The 26,520-nt window shown below is 41.5% G+C and overlaps 1 protein-coding gene across 11 annotated transcripts in view; it reads left to right on the top strand.

Moving 5' to 3' along the window:
- Positions 1 to 26,520, top strand: part of map4l (microtubule associated protein 4 like) — a 145,794-nt gene that overhangs the window by 86,934 nt on the left and 32,340 nt on the right. For 3 of the 11 annotated variants that reach the window (XM_078172926.1, XM_078172925.1, XM_033651192.2), the window contains exon 1: positions 8,589 to 10,596. The exons of the other annotated variants lie outside the window; for them this stretch is intronic. In XM_078172926.1, coding sequence (XP_078029052.1) covers positions 9,003 to 10,596 — 1,594 coding nt within the window. In that variant the 5' untranslated portion in view covers positions 8,589 to 9,002. Of the gene's footprint in view, positions 1 to 8,588; positions 10,597 to 26,520 lie in introns of those variants that run through there. 11 annotated transcript variants of the gene reach the window in all.

The raw sequence follows: 26,520 nt of genomic DNA, 5'->3' as shown, positions 1-26,520 counted from the left end.
AAACAGCTGGGCATTGTAGTTTTTATCAAACCTTACTTAAATAGGAGGAAATAGTGCTTGTTGGGGACTGTTTTCAGCTGTGGATGAATTCACACTTGGTGCTCTAGTGAGTGTTCAGGGTAGCAGGACGATGTATTTAGGATTGAGTCAAAATAAACTACAGTGTTTGTGGTAATGAAGGAACATGTCACTCAGTGCACCAGTGTGGCTCATTAATGTGTTTTTGGGACAACAATGGAGCTTTGTGGCACAGAGAAAGAAGATATATCAAGCTTTGATACACATGCAGTACTTGTTAGATACATTCATTTATGGTTTGGATCTTTTTGTGGGATTTGTGGACAGCCTGTTATCAGGCCAATAAATGGCATTACAGTATCAGTGGTGATTAGCGTCGTAGATATTGGTTAAGCGGGATTTCTACTTGTGCAGCAGAACCTAGGCCGTAGCCTACGCCGTTATGAGCAGTTACACCTTCAAAACAGTAGTCGGTGGTGGAGTTTCTGTGCTGTAAAGTTTAGTTGATTCAAAACACACCCAAAACACACATAAAACATGGCTTAATAGAGACAATTTCAGACACAAGTACACAAATTGGCTTCATTGTAACTTGCAGCATTCCCCACAAATACAACATCCTAATGTTATTAGCACAAGCCTATGGCATTTTACATTGTATAAATTAGCCTAGCACCTAGCAAACTTTTACACAAAAACTTACAAAAATAAACAGGAGGTCTGCATCACTGCAACGTATAGTCACATTTTTGGGGAGGTGCACGTCAGGCTATGGCATAGGCTATGGTGTAGGCTACGGCGTAGGCTCTACCATAACGCAGAGCCTATGCCATAGGAAAGGCATTGATTCAATGCAGAAGTATAAATTCCACCTTAATGGGGACTTGCCACACCTACTTTTAGGTTGAGAAGGCCATCATCAGGCCATGATATGGGAAAGGACTTTCTGGCAGAAAAGGACAAGGGACAAACACAGGACTTTCACCCAGGAGACCAGGATTCAAGTCCCATAAGAAACCAATATTTACGAACAGTTTTGATCTTTTTCTTTTCTTTTTTAAAACATATTTTTATTGGTCTATTAACAACATATAAACTGCCATACAGAATTACAAAAGAAAAACAGTCAAATAAAGACACATACACGCACCCATGTGTATATATGCACAAATACACATATACACAAATCTACATACATACAGAAGTTTCAAAGGAGCAGACAGTTGTACAAGATAAAGGCCTGATCAGAGCTTATCCTGTTATGATCGGATACAAGAAGATGTACAACAATAAGTAAATATGACTTACTTCACTTGGAGTTATCAGTAAAGTGCGTGTTTAGAGTTTAGCTTTTATATATTCCATACATGGATTCCAGATTTTGATAAATTTATCATAAGAGCCATTTAATATGAATCTTAGTTTCTCAAGTTTGAGATGTTGCATCACTTCCCTCAACCACTGAGTCCAGATCGGTGTATGAGGGTTCCTCCAGTGGAGAGGGATCAATCACCATGCTAATAAAGTGACAAATTTTGTTATTTTGAGTTTGGACCCTTGAAGATTTTTTTTCCTCTCCTGCTATGCTAAAAATGACTACATAATTTTGGTGCCTAAACCTGAGGAAAGTGAAAGTGATACCTAATGGACTGGTAATGGTTATTGATTGGGCTGATAACGGCCTTGTGTTCCTACCAGTAGGTGTAGCAGGCCCCTACTAACCAATATCATTTAACGGGCTGATAATATCTATCACAAAGTTGGTTGTCATAGTTAGGCCCAGTGATTTGGCCTGTTTAACAACACTGTCAGCAGTTGGAGCTACAGCAGAGGCTGTGACACACAACTCATTGAGGTAATTAAGGCCTCAGTATCTGATTGCCCCAATTCACGCCAGAAATGCTACTCCTTCTGAGAGTCATAACTCAGAGATGTCAGAGTCAGTCAGAGCTGATACACATATTTTTAGATTCGGTGTGACTTACATTTTCCGAAGACATCTTTATCTCTGAGGGCCATAGCAAATAATTGTCCATGAATCTGCTTAGATATCAGAGAAAAAGAAGCTCCTTATACAGTAACTCCAGAACTTGCCTGAGAATCATCATGTTTTTAAGTTTTCTTCAGTATCAGAGTAATCCAGTGGTGGTTGTGTGTGCACCCATGGAAAGATTGCAAAAAGGAGCTGCTACCAGCCAATTCAACATACTTTCAATGATGCAAAACAAATGTAAATAAATACAGTATTAAATACAGGGCTCACGTTGTCCCACAGCTAACTCTCTGAATCTATAGCAGCATCCCCCCAAAGCAAATCAGAGCATGATGTGTACCAAATGAAAGTAAAACAAAGAAAATAATAGGGGTGTAAAAATTCATTGATATCAACTTTTTCATGTTACACTGTAAATGACATTACTGGTGTCTAACCTTGCAAAGACCATCACTTTTGCCTTTAGGCTCAGTGCTAGCAAACCCATAGTGGGTTCTAAACAGTAACAGTACATCCTCCACGGGGATTAAACCCACATACAGGTTAGGGTGATTTAACCAGCAAAATGCACAACCTAGATCGAACAGGGTTGTGGTTATAAATAGTGGCCTGCTTTTCTGGAAAATCATGAGAAAAATCAAGTGAAACTTGTGCTAGCTGAGCAAACATTTCCACAGCAGTTTGAACTGGAAAGAGAAACGACATCTCTCAATGAAGCGACATCAGCAGGAGTATCAGCTAAAGGTCGCTGCCACAGCCTTTCAGACATGACAGTTTAACAAAGACCTAATGAACAAACTACAAATCGCTAGCTTCACCAGCGAGATTCTTTCATCTGATTTGATCGTTATCACATGGAAGTGATTACAGTTTGTGAAGGAGAGAAATGGGCACTGTGGGGTCAGTCCTCTGTGTCTTCCAAGTGTCAGGTTTGCTCTTGTCTTGTCTCAAAAATGCCAAAACCTCAGCTGTTAGGGGCGTCGGTGGCTTAGTGGTAGAGCAGGCGCCCCATGTACAAGGCTGTTGCTGCAGCGGCCCGGGTTCGACTCCAGCCTGTGGCCCTTTGCTGCATGTCACTCCCTCTCTCTCTCCCCCCTTCACACTTGTCTGTCCTATCAAATAAAGGCTAAAAACGCCCCCCAAAAATATCGTAAAAAAAAAAAACCTCAGCTGTCAACTCTACATATTTCTCTGCTTTAACCCAACAACCCGTTTGAATGTTAGCACAAGCCTGAGTCTGACCCAAACTTTAATAGAAGCATCGCCTGGATTTTTTACATAATGCCCACCCTTTCCAAGTCTATTGAAACTGAACAACACTCTAATGTCTTCCCCTTCCTCTCTCTGGCTGCCTCTCCCTCTGTGGTTACAGTAGACAAATTGTTTATGGAGGATTATGTAATAATACTCATTCATTTTCAGTCATGCTTGACAAGCTGCTCTTGTTATTTTGGCACTGGCCTCGGGTGTGTTGGGGGTGAAGTGAGGTTGGTGGGAGACAGTCAGCTGTCATATGCAGTGAAAAACTTCAGATAGATGTCAGTATTTTTCATCAGGCATTTGTTTAGAGTGTTTCAAAGGCGGGGTCGAGACCCTAAGATGGCTCACTGACAGCTGATTCCCAAAGGTGCCCAAGTTATTTTACCACTGTCTGCACATGTATTAGCTGTCTGTCTAACTCTGTTTGGCTCCTTTTCTTTTCTGAGAGCACGGAACACTTTTTGTTGGATTGACTTTTAACATTTAAAGACTCCAAGGTCCTGATCTTAGTTCAGGAGCAGCACTCTTTAGCTGGCAATGCTTTTGATTGCGAAGGACGTGAAGAGCAGAATACTACCATACTTAATATAGAGTTACGTGCAGGGCTGTAGTGGCGGCTAAATGCAGGTTAATAACATTTACCCACCTCACAAATTCTGTAAAAGTGTTTGTGCACTGTGTTTCTGCAAAGTTGTGCTATATGGGTCTTAAATCAAATAAATCCTCACGCTGAGGCTATCAGGTAAACACTTGTCAAATGTTTGTCGTGTTCATGGAGCAAAGGGACATGGCATCTGAAATGTGCTGCATCAGATAATAATCTGGCAAATCAAAGACCATGTAACCAAAACCAAAAAACTAGCGATGAGCCCTATGTCACTATTTTAACCATTCAATAACTTTCTGCTGCTTTATAGTTTAAGTTAGATCAAATGTAAACTCCATAGCTCATAACCTGCATTGCCATTTGTAGACTGTATAAAAGAAGTGGACGTCCCCCATTTGCTTGTGGACTACTATGTCTGGCATTTTGACCATTGCCATCTTGATTTTTAGCAATCAGAAGTGACCAGATTTGGACAGTAGAGTGGAGCTCTTATTAGTATGGTCGGTACTTGCCAGTCACAGGGTAGCCACGCCCTAAAACATACTGCTGCTTTATTGCCTGTTTTACTTAAATGGGACCATGATCTACAAAATGAACATCATGCTGTATTGAAGAAGACTTGAAACTAATGATTGAGTCCATAAACTAATTAGGAAAATATTTACTGAGGTAATAAATTAAGTGAGAAGTTGGGTCATTTTCTCTAAGACTTCTATACAGTCAAACATCTTTTTGGAGCCAGTGGAGTCACACCCTGCTGGCCATTAGAAAGAATGCCAGTTTAAGGCACTTCCACACTGGCTTCATTTTTCCATGTCTGGTGTCGCTCCAAGGGTGTAAAAATACGCCGCTTGAGCAGTGTCCCCAGCGTCACTGTAATAATGCCAGGCGCACCCTTTAGCATCTATATGAGACACACCAAGCTTTCAGCCAACTTGAATGTAAACCCATCCATGTCTTTATTAGATGATCAGAGCAACAAGCGTAGTATAATGAGCACAAGACTCCACTTAGGGCGGGTGGGAGATTAGGTGGGTGTGTCCAACAAACACAGGACTTTGACCCAGGGCACCAGTATTCGTGTCCCTTGTGAAAAAGTTATTTGTCACATCAGGCATTTGTCACATGAGTTAACTCACATGACAAACATTTTTCAAACCTTGAACAAGTAGTTTTGTTGCCTCAACCTAACTGACTTCCTCTTAGTCACGTGAGTTGACTTATGTATTTTACCACTGGCCTATTCTGTCTCAAGATCTGCTGACCCCATCTCCATCAAGTTACAATGCAAAATGCTGCCGCAGGTGTCATTATGTCACGCTGAGGGTCAAAAAATGGTCAAAATATGACACATAGGAATGAGATTACGTTTTACGCTTTTAGACCTGGAGGCTTTATCCACTTCTTTTATACAGTCTATACTCCCATCACTCCCATCATACTACATGATGAACTGTTGGACTTTTAAACTGGAGGCTTTTTTGAGAGTTCCAGACTAAATTAAGATATGAGACAGAAACATGAAGAAAGTAAAAGTGCAAATGATTCAGGGTTTAAAGAAAAAAATGAAGTAGGAAAAGAGAGAAACTGATTCAGAACCAGCCAAGAAGTCAGGTGTCAGAGAGACATTTAGGTGATGTGATTGACAGATGTTGAAATACAGAGACTAACACAATACAAAACTATATTATTTTATTGCTAATATTTGTGGACATGTGGTTGCAGATAGTTTCTTGTCTTATCAGTTTACAGCCAGAAAATGAGTTTCCATCCATAACTTTAACTGTTAAGTCAGATTTTTATTATGTTTTATTTTAAACATTGGTCTAAAATACAAACTAGATGGTGTTTGATACTTGATTTTATGAATAGATGCTGATACATCAGTCTCTCCATCATAATGGTCTGCTACAGTAGCTGAGGTGAATTAGAGTTTACCCGGCCTTTATTTTACTGTATGTAAACATGCGTGTTCTACATATTGTGAGAGCATGTCCTTGGTCTTCTGGAAAGGTTGCTCAATGCTGTAAGTAGATAGAGGAATTGTCAGTTTTAGTAGATATTCTGTCAAGAGAGAATACTAAATTCCAGATGGCTGCACTCCTTGAAGCCAATTTATGTTCTCTGCATCAAGCATGGAGTCGATGATATAAGTGCTGCACAGAACGTCATCAGGTCACTTTGTAAAACAGCATCAGTTAAATGCCTAGAATGTAGCTGTTAACAAGTAGATGTAATGTATTACTGCGAGTTAGCTCCTGCACACGATTTCTTAGCCAATTCCAGAAAGTCAGTGCTCTGTAAAAAAAAGTGGAGATAGGAGAGGCTGGGTGGACGATGAGACCCCTTTACCGTCAGAACAGATTTAATCCTCCTTGCAAAGCTGTGGTGCAAATCCTGAGAGGAGTGCAGTGGGATATTGCACCATTCTTGGAGTGGAAAAGGCTCCGTCTCGTTTCAGGGTGAAGTTTGAAATCTATGTCACACTCAGCTCACTGTACCTTCTTGTAGTCATATTCTATTTATTAAATAAGGTGACCTAGGGAAGTGTTTGGTCTTAATTAGTGGTGTGTTATAGGACTGTCATTACCATAGGAGTACCATGGCAATTGCTTTATGTCTTGACTATTATACAGCCATGCAGAGCAATCAAACTGATGAATCGCAACAGATGAGTCTTTACACCATCACAGACCACATGTAACAGTTGGCAAGCACAGTTAGATGAAGGCCAGAGAATATAGAAAGAGGGCAATTGTGGCGATGATTCTTTCTTCCACAACTAAAATGTCCAGTTCACATGCATCCCTCTACCCTAGCCTTACTTACAAGTGGTTTACAAATGGTAGCAGTGCCATAATAACCAGTTGTGTAGAGCTCACAACATACAGTTGGGTCATAGCAGTGCTTTTTACAAGCTGTGACAGAGGGGCTGGTATTGTTAGCACTTTGTGTGTCGTCATGGCAAAATGTGATCCTGTAGACCACCACTGTTGTAGCAAGAACTACCACAGACGCTGTTTTGAGTAATTTGGCAGGTGTTTATATGTCTACTTGTCCATCTGTCTGTCTGTGGACAGATTTTGCCACAGTGATAGCGTCACAACAGTGCAAAATGCAGTCATGAAAATTTACAGATGTGTATTTGAGATCATAATAAAGGCAGAGTTCAAAGGCCGAGTTCGGGTGTGGTCTGAGCAAGAGTGCCAAGAGTAGGGGTAGAAAGTAGGGAAGGGCCAAGTGGCCCTACAACTTTATGCCCTGGTCCCAATTTATTTTAAGTCATGGAATGCTGTTTTGCTTCTGGAATAATCTCAATACAAAATGGTTCCTATCTGAGTTTAATATTGGCACTTAGCTAATTAAAAAGTTACGAGTGCCTACCATGTATCATTTAGATCATCACTTTGCAGTTCTGACTGATTTAATGTGTCTGTAGTATTCACTGGGGTTTTAAGCCTGGGTTGGTCGTTAAGTCCTGGGAAAAAATGTATAGCGATCTTGTGTAAGCAAACTTGGAGCAACAAGTGTACAGTTAGCTCGCACGTTAATAGTCTGCAGCTGCTTCCACTGTTAAATCAGAGAATATTTTGTCAGTCCACAGAACAAAAGCAATTAGCTTAACCAAATATAATCATTTTATTCAGAAAATAAAACCAGCTGAAAGCCATTCAAGTTGATTATCAACACTGCAGGTTAACACTATCCAATGTTAATATGAAAGACATTGAGCCTGTTTGTATTTTTTGTGACTGATGTCTGTTAGCTGCCTTGAGTTGCTTTGAAAAGCCACATATCAAACTGCTAATTATAAGACCTCCTTTGTAGCTGACACATAACTTGGCAATCAAAGAAATGTAATTCACCTATGTGACTCACAGCTGTTGTGAGGTTTTTTTCACATGCAAAGTTAAGTTGAGTAAGTTCACACTAACACATGCACTTGTGTTAAAATATTTGGCTGTTTGGTTGAGATTTGGTTGTGAATAGTCAATATAATAATTTATAAAGTATACAGCAGTATAGAGAGCCCAAATTTGTATTTGAGAGCATTGGACCCATTAGTTATTATCTTTATTAACACCTTTAATCAAATTAATCAATGTAATCAACCAAACAAATGAAGATAATTATGGTTAGTGGGTGAAAATAGGGACTTTGCAAAGTGAAAATGTGAAATGCACCAAGTAATTTTGGTGAAGGCACAAATTAATCAGGACAAGAGCACAAGGTTCAGAACACACAGTTGTTTCGTGTGACGTCACTGTAGTAAATTACAGCCTCGAAGTGTACATTTTGATTTTTTTTTCTTTAAGGCCAATCAGAGTCTAGTCAGGATGATTACAGTCTTCAGTGATGTCTCACTAATCTCTCCTTGTGTCTCCCACTCTGTATCAACATGTGAACAGCGGCTGTCATATGGCAGCTGAGTAACTGTGACAGCCATTGATCTGTTTGCGTGCATGTTTGCCACTGTACTTGTGTGCGTGCCATCATGTGTCTTCATGTGTGTATGCCTGTGCACGTTTGTCGCTAGGGGCTAGATGCTGAAATTTGCTCCAGCGAATGAAGGAATATTCCGGGCTGTCATGTGACTGTGTGATGTCAGAGAGAGAGAAAGAAAACAGAGACACAGAGAGAGAGAGAGAGAGAGAGAGAGAGAGAGAGAGAGAGAGAGCAAGGTGCAATTTAGCCCCACAGCTGATCCGTGCAGTGCTCAGAGAGAAGCCGAGACGACCAGACACACACACTCTCACTCTCACACGCACTCTTTTTGCCTTGCCTGTAAACACACGCACACACATGCACTTCACACACATCAGCACAGTTGCACACACGCACAACTCTGAGGCTTGAAAAAAGAAAGGATGCAGTGCTTCCTCTACTTTCCAAGCTCATAACACTTTGGATGCTGAGGACATTTCTGCCTCCTGGACAAGAGTAAAACGACACTTACTGGAGACAAAAACCAGCTGGAGACAGGAGGAAAAACTGAAGACAGAGAGAAAGAAGAACAAAAATTACAAAAAAAGACAAAGAAGGAGTAAATACGAGAGAAAAGACTGAGAAGAGCCCTAGCCAGAAAAAGAGCAAGACAACAAGACCTGACAACAGAGTGGGAGAATGTCCTTCCTGTCTGGCTCGCCCTGGCAGCAGCCTGGCATTATTAGTGGTAGCAGCGGGTACGGACAACCTTCCAGTGGGCATCAACAGCAGCAGCATCAGCAACAGCAACACAAACCTCCCACTACCCTCTCTGGTGCCAACATCCCTGCGGTCCTGGCCTCCTCTCCACTGTCGCCCTCCAGCCCGGCCTCTGACCGGCGCACTGAGTGGCACTGCCAAGGCCAGATGGCACTGGGGGGGCAGGTTGCAGCTGCAACACAGGGGGGGTCCAAAATAACTTTGACGGAAGGCGAGGTGAAATTAGGGCAAGGCAGGACCGAGGGGACGTTGTCTGGGACGGGGGCCGAGGCGCCAGGAACACAGAGCTTCAAGATGCCAGGGCTGAAGATAGAGGATGAGGGGTCCAGAGGGGGTAGGCCAATGGAGGATGGACATAGGGTGGGAGGGGCAGTGGGGGCATTAGGGAGTGCAGGACAAAGCCCCAGCAGCCCCCTATCTTCCCACTGTTCCCCTTCCTTTTCATTAACTTCCCCTTCCATCTCACCGAATTCTGTGCTAGATGGTAAACCCTTGAATTCTAACTTTGGACAAAATAATCTGCATTCAGGCAGCAAAGATGGATTTTACATCCAGGGATCTCAAGTGTCTGCCCAAGGCCAGGGCTTGCTTCCTCCTCCAAACCAGGCCTCAGGGTTAGGGGAGAGAAACACATTGAACACTTGCTTCACTGGAAGTACCAGATCAAGTCCTGGAAATAAAGAGGATGAGATGAAATCTGCTATGTCCTCTACATTTGGTGGCCTACTAGGAAATCTGAAGGAAAATTCAGTTTCAGTTCCAACTAATCAAACGCTCAAGCCATCTTTAGGAGAGCAAAGTTTTGATATGCAACCTGCTGGTACTGCTCCTTCTGCTGCTGACCTAACAGGAAGTAAAGCTGGTACCATTGGAGGGCCTAGAGCAGGCCTACCTCCACCCTCAGCTAACATTTGTGTTGGGGTGGGTGATGTAGATGAGAGTGGAGTGGAACAAGAAAACTTAAGCCATACTGAAAAGGGGATGACAGGGTCATGTATCCCACCTGGCAGAAGCGTAACAGGTGGGGTTGCAATTCATGGCCCATCACAGGATTTGATTTGTGTTGAGGATGGAAAAGTGGGATCATGTTCTACAAAACCTAGCCAAAGCAGTGAACTGCCACAGCGGACTGCAGTGAGAAGGGCAATGTCTGACTGTTCCCACCTGTCTGTTCCCACGGTAATGGCTGGAACATACCCCACCGGTATGGGAGGCTTGCCAGTGATGATGCCCAATGTACCAAATTTTGCCTTGATGGGAACAGCATGCCCGCCCAGGGCGCCCTACCCACATGTGGCTGTCCGACGCTCGCTCACAGTCACGGATGGCACAGAAGCTGCAGCTGCAGTGGCGACAATGATGTCATGCCCGTTGATGATGTCACCTGTATTGCCATCATCCCCACCTCCTAAGAGGCATCATGGGAGCTGCGAGACTAATTTTTTACTTCCTGTTCCACTCCCTACAGGAACATCCAATAACAGCACCATAGATTGTAAACTGAACGCAACGGGTAAGAGTTTCTCCTTGTATGTGTCGGGATAGGTAAAAAAAAACCATACAGAGTAGATTATCACATACACCAGGTTAATTTTTCCTAAGGTGATTCCGGACCTCTGAATCACTGTGCAGATCTTTCGTTTGTTTGTAAGTCCAGTTTGCAGAAGTAACTTCCTCCAATTTTTTTGATCAGCATGAAAAAAACATAAAGCTATTGCTCGTAGCAACCACCAACACAGCTTTCAGCATTTATATGTGTCTTGCTATTGATTGGTTAGAGAAAAACTAAACAAAACAACAACTCACTAGTTTGAAAACTTCATTTTGGCCAGCATTTTCCTTTTGTTCGTCTCTTGTTGATGATAGTCATGTAGTATGGGCCTATAATCAACAGCGATAGTGCACATGGACGCCGTTCTATGTAAGTTAGCCTGCTACAACAGTCACAGTTTGCATTGGCAATGGTCACATAAAATGGCCCTGATCATATTGCTATGTTGATTTGAATGGGAATGTTGACATAATGAGGAAATGTTGATAATTAAAAAACGTGGCATGTTGCAAATGTTGATACTGAACATATCAGCAAATAATTGACTGACACCACTATCCACTCCTAGTGACTACAGCATTATTCCTTATTATTACTTTTTTTTTTATTAACATTTAGCCAAAATCACAATCTTTCCCAGCCTTACACAAAATGCTTTTGTTGTCTAAACCCACCCACAGACAGGAGTCTGGATGCGAACCCTGGATTCTGGTGTCACAGTCCCACACTGTGTATGTTCTCCATCCACCTAAACAAGAAATATTGTCTCTGAACATAATACAAGTTGCTGTTGTATAAGGATACATTCATCAGACAGTTCAGAGCAGCCTAGGTTAGCTGGTCACATTTCAGTAGTATGTCTTTAAGTGGTACCTCTGTAGCCAGCATAGCCCTGATGTGTGTTTTTAAGGAGGTGTACATTAGCCACAGTGTAGGCTATATTGCTACACTCTAACCCCTTTGCTTGTACCTGTAAAACAAGCTTTAATTTCCAGCCACTTGCTCATAACTAGATCATACTGAAGAGCTGACAGTCCCTGCAATGACTTGTATTTCCGTAATTCATACAGAGTTCCAATAATACAGAAATGTCACAGTTCCATCAGACTGGAACATGAGGACTGCTCCAGCTTTTATGTTGCTTTGCCTTATCTTCATAAGAGATTGTCTGGCATGTGAATGTCATCATTATACAGCTAAGCGCATGAGTGCCTGCAGTTCTTTCCTGCTGCTGCACTTCGCCTGAGCACATCCATGGCATCACAGCTCAGTGGCATTTGGCTTAGTATAGGTTGTTGGCTGGGCCTTCTTTTAACAACATTAGCTATGTTTGAAAAGTGGTGTATTTTAGAATTTCAATGCCAGGCTGCCACACTGCCAGTTGCCACTTTGGTAGAAAGCACATAAACAATGTATGGAACATGCTGTGGCTGGGAGAGGTCAGTAGCACTGAATGTTGTTTACATGCCTCCTTTCAGTCTTGATGAGGCCACTCCAGCTGCTGCCCACCACCATTATCTACCTGTGGATACCCATTCTGTTTTATTTGTGTTTCCCTTTGGCAGAAGAGCAGTGATTCTCTGTGCTCCTCCTTTTGCTGGCTTTAAAATTCACTTGTATAATTCAGGGATTAATTTAATGTTTTGGTAATTTAAAGGAACACTTCACCCACGAAATGATCATCAATATATCAAGTAGTCATGCAGTTTTAGCTTGAATTTGTGAAAAAAACTTTGTTTCTGTTGCATGCCTCCATGGAAAACTGTGAATATATTGATTTCTTGATTGATTGGAAACCACATTTAACAACAAAGCTATATCGAAACATCAGTTAGCAAACTCTTACACAGCTCGTGCAGTATAATCCAAGTCTCATTTATCCTATCGTATGCTCAGCTCTTCCTAAGCACATGCATTTTCATTAAAAGCTTGCTATTTAAAACTGAACTGAAAGTAAAACCTATCTATGCTCACATGAAAATGCATGTGTTTGGAAGATGCTTTTGCTGTAGTTAAACATGGTCCCCAATCAATCAATAAATTAATATGTTTGCCTTTTCGAGGCATGTCAGAAAAACAAAGTTTTCCTCACAAATTCAAGGTAACATGGCATAAATAACTGATGTACAAATGGTCATTTTGTGGGTGAAGTATTTCTTAAGGTAGTGGTCAAGTTAATGAGCTGACTTTAAAGGAGTGTTGCACATGTTAATACATGGAATATTAGCCAGAATAATGAAGGTATATGCTGTGCTATTTTATTTTAGTTTGAGGTCACATCCACCATCTGAAGCCTCTTTAATTAATGAAAGTTATTTTCATTGGAGATGTAAATAAGTACAGGTGATAGCAGCTCACAGGTTGTGAATGGGCCTGGCTAGTTAAAGGCTTCTGTATGCATATTTTACTCTCATCTAAGCTGCTGAGAAACATCTTGCATTGTTGCACAATCTACATAAGAGACTTAGAACCAAAAAGAGTCCTCACAGCACAAACAGCTGAGTACAAGCTTTGATGTGATTGCTGCTGGGCTTAGTTTTGGAATACAGTTTTATTAAAGGTATACAATGCAGAATTGTCAGTTACTGTATGTCAACACAGTCCCCAGCAAAAGAGAAAGTAAAAGCCAACCCCAGATTCAGTCTCTTTTGGCGTTTTGCCTTGCTATTTTCAGCTCTTGGATACCTGCTGCTTACAGTCTGACACCTGGTCGCTACCTCTTTATAAAGCCCTGACCTCACCTGAGCACTGTGGGAGCACACGCCCATAAACATCCCAAACACAGAAATTAAGAAGAAAATAAGAAGATCCAGGCAGAGGGCAGAGTCTCTGCAGATAAATACAACACCACACACTGACAGTATAGGTCATAAGTTATGATTGAGAAAGATTACTTAAGTCTATTCATTGTTCCTGCATGTACGTCATCAAAAAATAATGCACAAATAGGATACACACAGAATATGCAAAATATTTGGAACTTCAAACATTTGGTTTTATTCATATTTAAATCATCAAGAAAATAACTCCAAGGAAAAATACCAAAATCAAACTCATTACCAGTATTAACTCTTAAAGGCTCTGTGTAGGACATTTAGAGCATTAATATCACAGCAAACCACTATTTGCTATGTAAAGATGTAGTGAAGTGATGGTCACCTGAGCAGAAAATGAAGTCTTTCTCTGTCTGTTTGTGGTGTTGTCTGAGCTTCTGCATGGTGTGCTGTGGTCATAGACTATATAAAGTAATAGATGTAGCCATTGTGACATCCCCCATTGGTTTGTTGATTCCTGTTTTTAAGGCCTCAAGTTAAGCATTTTGGCATCTTGGTTTTTTTGGAGCCAGAGGTGACCATATTTGGACAAGAGGATGGAGCTTTGGAGGAGCGATATGTTGTGACTCAAAGCAGCCAAACCCTTAAATATGCGGAACTTTAAGTCTTAATAAAATGTAGACAGGTGGGTAATAAAAAACCCATCCCCCTTACAGTTGTCATGAACTGGAAAACTGTTTATTTCTGCTGTAAAGCTGAGCGTTTTAACATGGGGGTCTATGGGGACTCGTTTCTGGAGCCAGCTCAAGTGGTCATTCAAGGAGCTGCAGTTTTTGGCACTTTAGTGTTAATTTCATTTTTCAGCCCTGGAGGTTGCCACTTCGTAGTGGTACACTGGTCCAGCCACTCATGCATGTTAGTTCAAGTGTGAATCCCAATGACTAGCTCATCGTCGCAGCTTTGCACTGCGCTCATACAGCAGTTATCGCTGATGTCATGACAGTGTCTTTGCTGAAGCATAGCACCCATCCTCCCATTTCCCCCTGGTTAACACCATTAGTTCTGTCAGCACTGTTGCCGTTGTTTAGTGCTGTTTATGGAGTTAGCACGTTAGCTGCTAGCCACCAGCTCAGCTGCCTCTATGGTGAGAGCTGTGCTCAGACTGCTCATACTCTCTGGATTCCTCATATGATATACATCAGTAAATGTGGATGAGTCTCCTTCTAATGAGGCTCCTGTCACAACGATAGCTTTTATGGCTCCTTTTGATAATTGGACTGAGTGAGCTTTGCTGTATCAGGGATGAGAGATGAGTGAGTTCTAGAAAAGTTCAGATGGTAATATCACACTTATTTTTGTCTCCACATCATGACTGCGGTGTGCATAGTTGATTCAGAGCAAGCATACGGAACAAGGTTTGGGAAAACAAGTCTTCATTTCCATTATCTTAAAGGTTAAACCTCTTTTAATCGCGTCTCCTCCTCTAATGGGGTTTTTAATTAGGTAAATCAATATGAGAAAATGGGTTTTGCCAGGTTTCACATCATCACTTTATTTCATTTTATGAATGTCACACAGATATTATCCCATCCTCGTATTTTATTGCATTCTTTGAAATAACCCTTTGATGAATTCTAGGACAAATGCAAAGGAGATTTTCACAAGTTGAGTTTGATGGTGATGTAACAGAAAAAGAAAGAGGGAAAGTGTGTGAAGAGAGCTGGCAGAGGATTATGGGAGGACCAGCCCAGGGCTTAGAACTTAAAATGAACGCTGGTTTGGATTATTGACATCTTTTATATGGCTCCATATAACAACGTTTATGAGAGAGGAACCATCTATAAATGTATTAATTCCCCACTCTCCTCACTGTGGGATCATCTATCCATTTATATTCAGTATGTACTGTATGTTTCTCCGCGTATGTCATAATGTATATCCATCCATCCAGCCATATGTACTGTTTTTCAGGCTGCAGTCGACAGAGAAAGGCAGGGACATTGATTAGACATTGACTGTGACTGTACTCATTCAAATATAGAGCAGCTATTTCTAGCATGACGTGTGTGTGTGTGTGTGTGTCTGTGTGTGTGTGTCTGTGTAGGTGAATAGCTTCCCCTGACGTGGATCTTACAGATTTTAAAGTCACACGCCCCCACAGACACACTGACAGTACACAGTTTGTTCATTTAGCACAAATAGGTAGAAATAGATCACAGCTGCACAGCAATACACATACAAAGAATTACACAGCTGAAGAGGGGGATAGGTAAGTGTGAGTCTTGAAGCTCGAGCTAACAGGTAACTCAAACAATGATAATACACAACCAGTTCATTAAACAGATTTAACACACTTCTTTATGCTGGAATCAGTGATCCCTGTTCTTCCTGTAAAGTTGTCTCTAGGAGCTTGTTGCCCATGCAGCAAATCCAGAGGGACAAATCACCAAACACAGAAAAACCACTAAACCCATAACATTCACTTCTAGCTGGTAGCCTGTTGGCAGCTTGTGAATGTGTGGTTGCAGAAGAGGAAAGGCAAACAGGTGCACCAGGTGCATGTGGGCAGGCAGTGTCACAGTTTCAAACCTATACTGCTTCTTCTGGACACAAATCACAGTGTACCACTGTGTAAGACATATTTGAGAAAGGCATTTAACAAATATATTAAGCAAATTTGCTTACTGTAACTTTTGATGAAGGTCTTTGTTTTTAAGATCTAGTGTGTAGGATATAGGGGGATATACTGGCAGAAATGGAATATGATAAAATAAGTATGGTTGTTTGTTAGTGTTTTTGTTACCTTAAAATGAGCCATTTATATCTACAAAGGGAATGGGTCCTTGTCCACAAAGATCACCATGTTCACTGCCATATTTGCTACAGTAGCCCAGAACGGACAAACAAAACACTGGCTCTAGAAAGGGTCATTCGTGTTTTTGTGTTGGCCACCATAGGAAGCAGCCCCTCCACAACGAGAGTGTCAGAAAAATACTGCTTTATTGAGTGTTTCTACTGATTTAAATCTGTGAGTCTGTTTGTTTTGGAGAGGAGGAGACCTCTGTGGATAATTTGGCTTCTGGTTTCACCTGGTTGTAATCTGCAGTCCTCATTACTAAATCCCCCTAAATTTTTCACACTGCACATTTAATGACCAAGCAAAGAATGTTGTCTAGTCATGTTTTTTCAACAATAAGGTCATTTTTGCCTCCTGCTGATTAACATAAAGCTTTGCGTGCTGGCCTAGAGGAATGTAACAAACTTCACTCACTGGTCTCAGTCATTCACCTGCTTTAACTGGTGCATAATGCTTTTCCCTTAATTATTAACATATTATCGTTGACCAGTGATGCTCATCTTACAGCCAGTGGGCTAAATCTGGCCTGTGATAGGGTATCGGGTGGTCCCCCAACCATTTTTGGATTCACAATGAAAATAAGTTAATTCACACAGAGTTCATAAAAAGCATCTAAATATACAGCAGACACTTTGATATTCTGATAGATTCTATTATTGCAGCTTCAGCACACACTGGTGGCTGTATTACTTATGCTACAGTAGTTTACATCACTGTATCACTCCACCCTGCAACACCAGCAATATGACTCACCCAACGTGAAACTGCTGGCTGAGAACACAGAGGATGTATCTAATACCACGCTTTTTTAATCAAAAAAGTGTCAGGATGGGATCCGGGCTAAGCCCAGAATTTTCTCAGATCTAAGAAACTCCCTTGCGCATAACTAAACTCTGCTGCTGTGACTGGCCCCTGGCCTCCTGTCATTTTACAAAAGTGGCCCCAAGGCAAAGCAAGTTGAGCATCCCATCCATTTTAAAGCCTCAAGTTTGGTATTTTGGCTGTCACCACCTTGTGTTTTTGGAGCCAGAAGTGACCGCATAATAGATGAATGGTTAGAGCTGTGGAGAAATAAGGGATGGATCTTTTTTTTTTTTCACCCCCTGTTCAGTTGTGATTAGGGATGCACCAAAATGAAAATTTGTGGCCGAAACCAAAGCCGAATATTATTAAACGCTTGGCCGAATACTGAGTACCAAATACCGAATATCGTTGTTTAGTTTTTCATTAGTTTTTGCAGATGAACCCCCTCCAGATTAGTGTTGTCACGGTACCAATATTGGGACCCACTGTGCGATACCAATGAAAATATCATGGTTCTGAGTAGTATCACGATACCACAGCGAAAATGAGGCAGATGTGCCTTTTGTCATTTATAAAAAGATCACTTTTCTATAATACATCAATGATATTTCAATGGAATAAATTACTTATTGACTTATTCATACTTCAAAAACAGCATCAATAAGTGATTAACATAGGGGGATCAAAATAAAATAAATAAATAAAATAAAAATCAACCAGCCACCCTCCTCCCCTGACAGTCCCTTCATAAGTAATGAACAGTCCCTAAAGTACGGTGAGGTTTGTGGGCCATTACTGCCAGAAAGAGAGAAATGTGAAAGGCTCGTTTCTCCTCTGACACGTGACATACCTGTGTTCGGCTGGCTCGGCTGTTCAGGTACTTCTGGGCAGTCATGACACCAAGAAGAGGATATTATTGGAACCGACTTCTCCGTCGCCCGGTAAGCCGATGGCCGCCGTATTTGACAGGAATACATTAACGTTACTGTCTGTGTCTGTGACCCCCGTTCAACCCACAACCGGTGGGATTCGCCTTTCGTTGCTGCTGCTGGTTGAAATCTGTAGGCTGCTCGCACAGCGTGCTGAATGATTTAAGCCTATTTTGCTCGCTCAAAACTATTTTTAGTCGCAAATGCGAGTGCCGTGACGGGCGGATCGCCACACTACCGACATTTTATTCCGCCCGTCACGGCACGCTGTTTGATTGCGTTATCAAAACACGCCACTATTATTCGGCCTTGCTTTTAACTTATTCCACCCAATACCGAATGTGTGTTTTTTTTGCAATATTCGGCCGAATATATTCGGTTACCGAATATTCGGTGCATCCCTAGTTGTGATGAAGGGGGAAATTAGCTATAGAGACTTGTACCAGGCTGTAAACATGTTTATTTCTGCTTTGGAGTGGGAAATTTTAACATTGGGGTCTATGGGGATTGACTGGCTTCTGGAGCCAGCCTCAAGTGGCCATTAGATGAACTGCAGTTTTTGGCACTTCCATGTTGCCTGACGTTTTTAGCCACAGAGGTTGCGGCTACATACATGGTTGCTGGTGATAACAGCAAGTGTAGTTTAACTGGGTTTAAAACAGTATCATTCACTCCTTGGGCAGCTACGTTGTCGGAAATATAAGAGAAGATCAACAGGTGTATTTGTTTACAGTGCAGTCAAACCAACATGCATTGTTTAATTGAAGCCAGTCTGTAATAACTGGTACTGCTATTTGATTTGATGCTGCACACAGCATGAGTACTTTTCCACACAGCAGCAGGACACAGTGAAGTTGGTTGCCTTGCTGAGAGGTTGGAGGTGTGCAGCCTGTCGCCTGCAGCTCTTCATCTAACACCTCACTGTGGCTGCTCCTGATGGTTCCATTACTCCCTGCAATATTTCAATACTTCAAACTTGTCTGCAGTCAGAAAATGCTGAAACCATTGTGTTGTCCATGCCTCGTTTTGCAGGCAGTTTTTAATGAACAGTTAGGGTTAGTCCTTACCACAGTGACAAATACATTGTGTTTCCTGCACCCTCTTTACAATAAAGGGTGCCCCTTGCTTTGCCACTTAAATACTTATAATGTGGATCAGCCGCAGTAGGACACATAATACATCTCTGACACAGAGTAAAATGAGAGAACAGTGAACAGTGAGGCTATTACTGTAAGAGAGATAAAATTACCCTGGATTACAGACATGCAGTATCCCTTGAGCATGTGAAGGCAATTTGAATCCAGTGGTGGAATGGTGGACTGCACTGCTAACAATGAAAACTGTTTCAGTATATAGAGAGGTAATAACTGAATGTAAATACAGTTAGTGACTGTTGCCATGGCTTAATATACTGAAAAAAAAATTAAAAGCAACACTTTTGTTTATGCTCCCGTTTTTACAGGTTTAAGTTAAAGATCTAAGACTTTTTTTCATGCCCTCAATAGATTTCTCTCAAATGTTGTCGTGTTAGTGTGCACTTCTCCTTTTCCAAGATGTTCCATCCATCTGCCAGTTGTGGCATATTAAGATGCAGATTAAACAATTTGTGTTGTAATCATATTGTTTAATCAGCATCTTGATATGCCATACCTGTCAGGTGAATGGATTCTCTTGAAGTACATAAGAAGTGCTCACTAACACAGGTTTAACAAATCTGTGACCAAAATTTGAGAGAAATATATCACTTGAGTGCGTTTAAAAAATCTTAGATCTTAGAATTAAATCTGTGAAACATGGGAGCAAAAACAAAAGCTTGCATTTCAATTTCTGTTCAATGGAATATCAAATACAGGGTCAGATTTCAAGAAGATCTTAAAGTTCCTCTCCAGACAGGTTTTAAAGAATTTAAAGTACTCATACCAATATTTTATTTTAAATGGTTTTCCCACATAATGATGAATAAAAAAAAAAAATCAGAAAACAGGCTGGAACCAGATGTGCTCTCTCTGGCTTACTGTAGTTTTGCAGTACCCATGCTTTCCGATTTCTCCAGGGCTGCTAGTGCTTGGTTAAACAGTGAATGAGCAGTGCGCATTGAGATGGTTAGCGTTAGCGTTACAGGAAACATCGGAGAGTTTCAGTCATATATATTTTTACCTGTACCTGCATGACAAGTATAGTTAGCATCTTTTATTTATGCTGCGTGTTAGCTTGGTAACTTATAGGCTAACTGGCAAAAGTATGTTTCTCTGTCGATATGTGTCTCCCATATTAGACAGCAACTGGATTTCATATTCATGAAGTCCGTAATCAGACTCACCCGATGCACAATCGAATCTCATATTTTATGGAAATGCACAGACATCGCCCCCTTCAGTACAGGGGATGAAAACACATCTCTAGTGACAATCTTCGCATTGATACAAGTCAGTATAGTTAAGGGCAGACATTTTAGGGGACATACACAGAAGAAAAGCACACTTTTGAGTGGAGGGGACCTAAAGAATTATATCATTATTATTGTAACTTATGTAACTTAAATAATTATCTATATCTCAATATAAATAAAGCTTTATCATGAAAAAATCAAATGTGTTTGCACTGTTTGCAAAAAAAAACCAGCAGTAAATAGTGAATAATAATGAGTAACAAATTGTTATTTATGTAGTAATGTAAGTAAGCAAAAATAAAACTGTCTCTCATACACTGCAGCATAAAATCAGTTTGTGTGTACCTTATGTCTGTGCAGTGTCATGTGGATTATTACTGTGTCTATCAGACTGTCTATTGATTGTCCTGTCTGTCAGTGTGGAAGCTTGATAGCTATCATGCTAGCAAGCAGGAGCTATAGCGGTCAATACTCAAACTGGGTTTATGTGTCCGTGTGAGACAGGAAGGGAGTGAGTGAGTGAGTGAGTGAGTGTGTGTGTATGTGTGTGTGTGTGCGCGCGCGCGCACGCAGGGGCGTGTGTGTGTGCATGTGTGTGTTGAGAAGGCCGCCTGCAGTAAAATATCCTTGCACCAGCTCCATGTCTGTGTACGTTTGTCATGCTCTGATTTACGTGGCAGTCATTTCTCTCTCTGTCACAAACACTCATAGAAACACACACATACACCAGCACACACACACACACACAGCTGGTTGCCAGCAGCTGTGTATCGTAGCGTGGTATTAGATACATCCTCTGTGTTCTCAGCCAGCAGTTTCATGTTGGGTGAGTCATATTGCTGGTGTTGCAGGGTGGAGTGATACAGTGATGTAAACTACTGTAGCATAAGTAATTCAGCCACCAGTGTGTGCTGAAGCTGCAATAATAGAATCTATCAGAATATCAAAGTGTCTGCTGTATATTTAGATTTTTGTGAGTATAGCATCTTTCAAATTATTCAGCCAGTATATATTGTTTGTAGAAATACGATACAAAATTGGTTCAGTGTAGGTGTTGCTTTCAGCCCATCACTCTCATTTTTCCCTGGTGAGATCCATGCTGTTGCTGAACACTATTGTTCTCTCACTTTCCAAAGGTTTCATTGAGTTTGATTTTGTGAGACAGGCAGAAAAATAAACCAATATACCATCTCTCTATGCTCAATATGCAATTCAGACACCTGCCAAGTTAAAAGATGATTTTGTTTATGGGATTTTTTTTGCTGTTGTTGCCACTCTTTCTATCAATTATGGTAACATATGCATAATATATTTTTGCTATGATTTGGGAATATGACAACACAACTACATTAGAGTCTGACAAGGCAAGACACAGGCAATTAGACAATGGACAGGCTGTAAAGAAAAGCAATATAACACTTTATATCAAGGTGCACACATTTACCATTAACTAGATATTCTTTATTAGTCATTAAAAAGCACTTATTAATGCCTCATTCTGCATGAACGTATTCTACAACTACAAGGCCTTAAAAGAAAGAGTTTTGTCTATATAACCTCCTAATTACTGCTTGTCGATTGTAAGTAAGAAAATTTTTGTACATGAATTATAATACTGCAAGAATAGGCATTCTCCCTTAATAACTTTTATGATCTATTCTTATGTCACAAAACACAAAATAACAAGTGTTAATAGTGTCCTACGAATTCTAAATTAACCTTACATACAGTTTGGGTCAAATTTGCCCCGTTTTTGACATTTTACAGCAGTAAAAAATACCCAAACTGTCATTCTTTTAAAGGAACTATATGTAAGACATCTAAAGCAAATAGTCGTAAAATCCTCCTAATGTGTCACAGAGACTAAGGAATAATGTTCATATAACATACTGATCTCACCGACAATAGTACGGCCAGAATATTCGCATTTAAAAAACATTTTTACAGTCCGCAAATCATGTTTATGTTTTGAATTTGTGTTTTGGCCTGTTGCGCCACCCACCGCCGTCTACCAGTCACGCAGTCAGTAGAGTCTCAGCATCAGTTACAGTTACGACTGAGCTACAGCAGCACAGCAAGCAGCATTAGCAGTGTCCCAGTACATAGCATTAGCAGCCGGCTCCTCCTCAGCTGTATCCCGGCAGCAGTGTTAGCAGTGTCCCAGTACATAGCATTAGCAGCCGGCTCCTCCTCAGCTGTATCCCGGCAGCAGTGTTAGCAGTGTCCCAGTACATAGCATTAGCAGTCTCCTCAGCTGTATCCCGGCAGCAGCGTTAGCAGCAGAGAAGCCAGACTTGCTCGAACGGTCCGCTGGAAAACCGAAGATCAAGGACGCGGCAACGCAGCCGTGCCGTGGCAGCCGCCTGTGGGCAAACAAATCAGTCTCCAGCGTGCCGCTGTCCAGCAACCTCGAATCTGTAGGGGAGGGGGGGCGGACACGACTCGCGGCAGTATTTTGAATTTGAGTGCAGTAACCGCTTTACTGGGCCACATTCTTACATACAGCGCCTTTAACTGACTTTTTGTTAAGTGACCCAAAATGCACTAAATTAACATGTTTAAGAATCTGATACTTACAGGTGCTGCAAATTTCTGTACATTGAGACTATTCTGGGTCCCCATGCAGGGTCCCCCATGCAAGTCTTATGTTTGATTTTTTTTTTTTTTTTTTTTTGGATTAAATGTTAGTAAATGTTAAACTAATAGTTAATAGTTACAATTAGATCACAGTTTTGAAGATTTTTTATGATATACAGTAGCAGTGAGGACAGTGATGGTTGAAATGGTTATAAATGGTCATGTAATACAACCCATATGTTTAAATCAATGTGGCTTTTATCGTCACCTTATTTATGAGGTTCTATCTGACATTTTTGTCAAAATTGAGTTATTCTTATGACCTTATTCTAGGACAACTTATTAACATGAGAGGTGTTTTTTAAGTTCTATGCATTTTTAGACTTTTTAATTCAGAAAACAAAAATGTTTGTATCATTTTTGCTATGTGGAATGAAAAAACTCGGAAACCAAACCATCTCAAAACCACTCTGAATGCAGATAAAACCTTATGACATGATATATAAACATGATATTGTGTAACAGCAGACATTTTTTCTCCATTTACGAGTGGTGTAAAATACACTCGCTCTGCTCTCTGAAACATTAGTTAAGAATGACCGGGACCATAAGATTAAGTCTTTCTAACTCAAAACACAGTCCTCATTCTAAAGTGAGGTTTTGTTTATAGCTAATTCACTAAAAGTTTAACACTTAGTAACCCACACAGGCTCCCTATTCTAAAGTTGCCTCCTGTACTCTGCTCAAATTAACAGACCATTTTCTTAAGTGATGGGTTACACCTTGGAAAAACTCGAGGCCGCTGTGCCAGAATTCCACCATGGGATGTTTTAGATTTGAAAATAGATAATGCGTGTAGCGCTACCATCTTATAAGGCCCATGCTGAGCAAAGCATATTAAGATTGTAATACACTGACAACAACTTCCTTACTACTGTAACTATTAATACACAGTAATGAGGAAGTTATTGAGGGAAGGCGAGGTCTTGGCTGAATAGTTGTAGAATATGGTCATGTAGAATAAGGCTTTAAAGTGATAGTTCAGGTTTTTGGACATGAAGTTGTGTGAAACACTGACCATCTGTAGCTCTGATGTGACGGTGTCACTACTCTCAGCGAGCCTCCTGCTCTGAGAAATCACCCATAGCTTACCGGAGAAAAGGTAGTTCTGAAGATGTACGGGGGACACGTAACCAAAAGGTTTTAAGCTACAAAAAAGTATGCATGTGTTTTGTTAGACTATTTCAATAATTTTAAAACATCCCCGCATTACGTCAGACCTTGCTATCAATTGGGACTATTTTCTGGCCAGTATCCCTCCGCCGTGCAGGCCCGCAAGACAGCATGCCAACAGAAATCAATAAGACAGTTCATCACCACGCCGTGCAGGTGCGCAGGATAGCAACGGCTAACGAAAACTTCATCGCCTGTTTCCAACAGAGAACCAGTAGGCTATTATTAGTGAGGAAGAAGATGTACTAGCCCTATATATACCTACTACTACAGTGCAAACACTGGCTCAGGCTCACGACACACCCTCGTCAGCTGCTGTAGGTAAACAGAGGAATACCAAAATGGTGCGAACTTGTGATTTCCCCAGCTGTGGGAATAAAAACATTGCTGGCTCCCAATTCCATCGGTTTCCTGTTACAGATGTAACCCGCAGGCAACTTTGGCTTGTGTCAATTGGGAGGAACCTCGCTACCAAGCCGGCGAGGGTGAAGCAACTGCGCGTATGTCAGGCTCACTTCAGCTGCCCACAGATCCCGACGGACAGAGAAAATGCAATTTCCGCACTGCTGTGCCCAAAGAGAGATATATTACCTAATACCAGTCTATATAACGATGTCTGTAGCTGATTGTCTGTAAAACAAAATGTTTGATTGAACTAATAGCCTGTTGTGTTGTGGAGAGTACATTATACGCTGCCTCGTTTTATCGTCGGCATTTAGTTTATTATATTAGGCTAACTGCTAAATCCGTGACATGAGTAATCAATCACATAGAAATGTGAATTCATATGTGATTATGACCAGTCTCTGCTTTGTTCTGGTGGTGGGTTAGCCAAAGGACTTTGACTTGAGTATGTTTTGTCTAACTATGTTTCTGTCTGATGCTATCTCTGGCTCCACTGCATTGATACTGATCCTTTTTTAAGAACTGTCAATCATAGGTCCCAGAATGTAAAGCACTCGTACTTGTCATCCTCCGCTTATCCGGGTCCAGGTCGCGGGGGCAGCAGCCTCAGCAAAGAAGCCCAGACAGTCCTCTCCCCAGCCACTTTAGTCAGCTCTTCCGAGGGAACCCTGAGGCGTTCCCAGACCAGCCAGGCGATGTAATCCCTCCAGCGTGTCCTGGGACGGCCCAGAGATCTCCTCCCGGTTGGACATGCCCGGAATACCTCCCAAGGGAAGTGTCCGGAAGGCATCCTTACCAGATGCCCGAACCACCTCAACTGGCTCCTCTCGATGTGCAGGAGCAGCGGCTCTACTCCGAGTCCCTCCTGGATGTCCGAGCTCCTCACCCTATCTCTAAGGCTGAGCCCAGCCACCCCGCGGAGGAAACTCATTTCGGCTGCTTGTACTCACGATCTCGTTCTTTCGGTCACTACCCAGAGCTCGTGATCATAGGTGAGGGTTGGAACGTAGATCGACCGGTAAATTGAGAGCTTCGCTTTCTGGCTAAGCTCCCTCTTCACCACAACGGACCGGTTAAGCGCCCGCATCACTGCTGACGCCACCCCAATCCGCCTGTCAATCTCCCGCTCCATCCTACCCTCACTCGTGAACAGGATCCCAAGATACTTAAACTCCTCCACATGAGGCAGGATCTCCCCCCCATCCTGGAGTGGGCAATCCACCCTTTTCCGGCTGAGGACCATGGCCTCAGACTTGGAGGTGCTGATTCTCATTCCAGCTGCTTGTTAAGCACACCGATGCTAAATAAGCGGTGCTGTTTTAATGCTTTTTTTTTTTTTTGATTGTCTATGGCAGGAAGAACAAAGTAGAATTTGCCACACCACCCAGAGCATATTAAGGGCAGAATGCCTTCGGAAAAAGACAAAGAGCTACAGTTGTAATGAGCATTATACACAATAGACCTCTTTCCTGGAAATGAAATGGATAATATTGATGCATATTTTCTCTGTCAGACACGAACATTAGACAGGACCAAAACACTGCAAAGGATCTTGGAACCAAGGACATTAAAATTCATGAAACAAGTAGGTGTCACAGAGAGGCTTTGTGAAGCAGCTGCAGCAAGTGATGAGTTTGCATTAACATCAGCATGACATTGCAAAGCAGGAACTGACTTCACTCTAGCTTAATAAGGCACGACAAAACAATAGCATTAGACAGAGAGTGAGAACAGAAGTGCAGGAGGATAACCAAATTCCAAATGAGAGTAACTCTGAACACTGAAAATTAATTAAGCTTTTTTCTGTTTCCCGCATGACCACACGAGCTGTTCTCAATGCTCTTAATCACAGCCTGTTTTTGATTTGGGCTCCAGGTTGAGCAAGTTTGCAACTACAGTTTAAAGTAAAACAACAAA

Source organism: Epinephelus lanceolatus, chromosome 12 (assembly GCF_041903045.1).
Source record: "Epinephelus lanceolatus isolate andai-2023 chromosome 12, ASM4190304v1, whole genome shotgun sequence".
NCBI classification, from domain to species: domain Eukaryota; kingdom Metazoa; phylum Chordata; class Actinopteri; order Perciformes; family Serranidae; genus Epinephelus; species Epinephelus lanceolatus.
The sequence above is the reverse complement of the archived record's forward strand: the minus strand, read 5'-3'. Positions and strand labels throughout refer to the sequence as shown.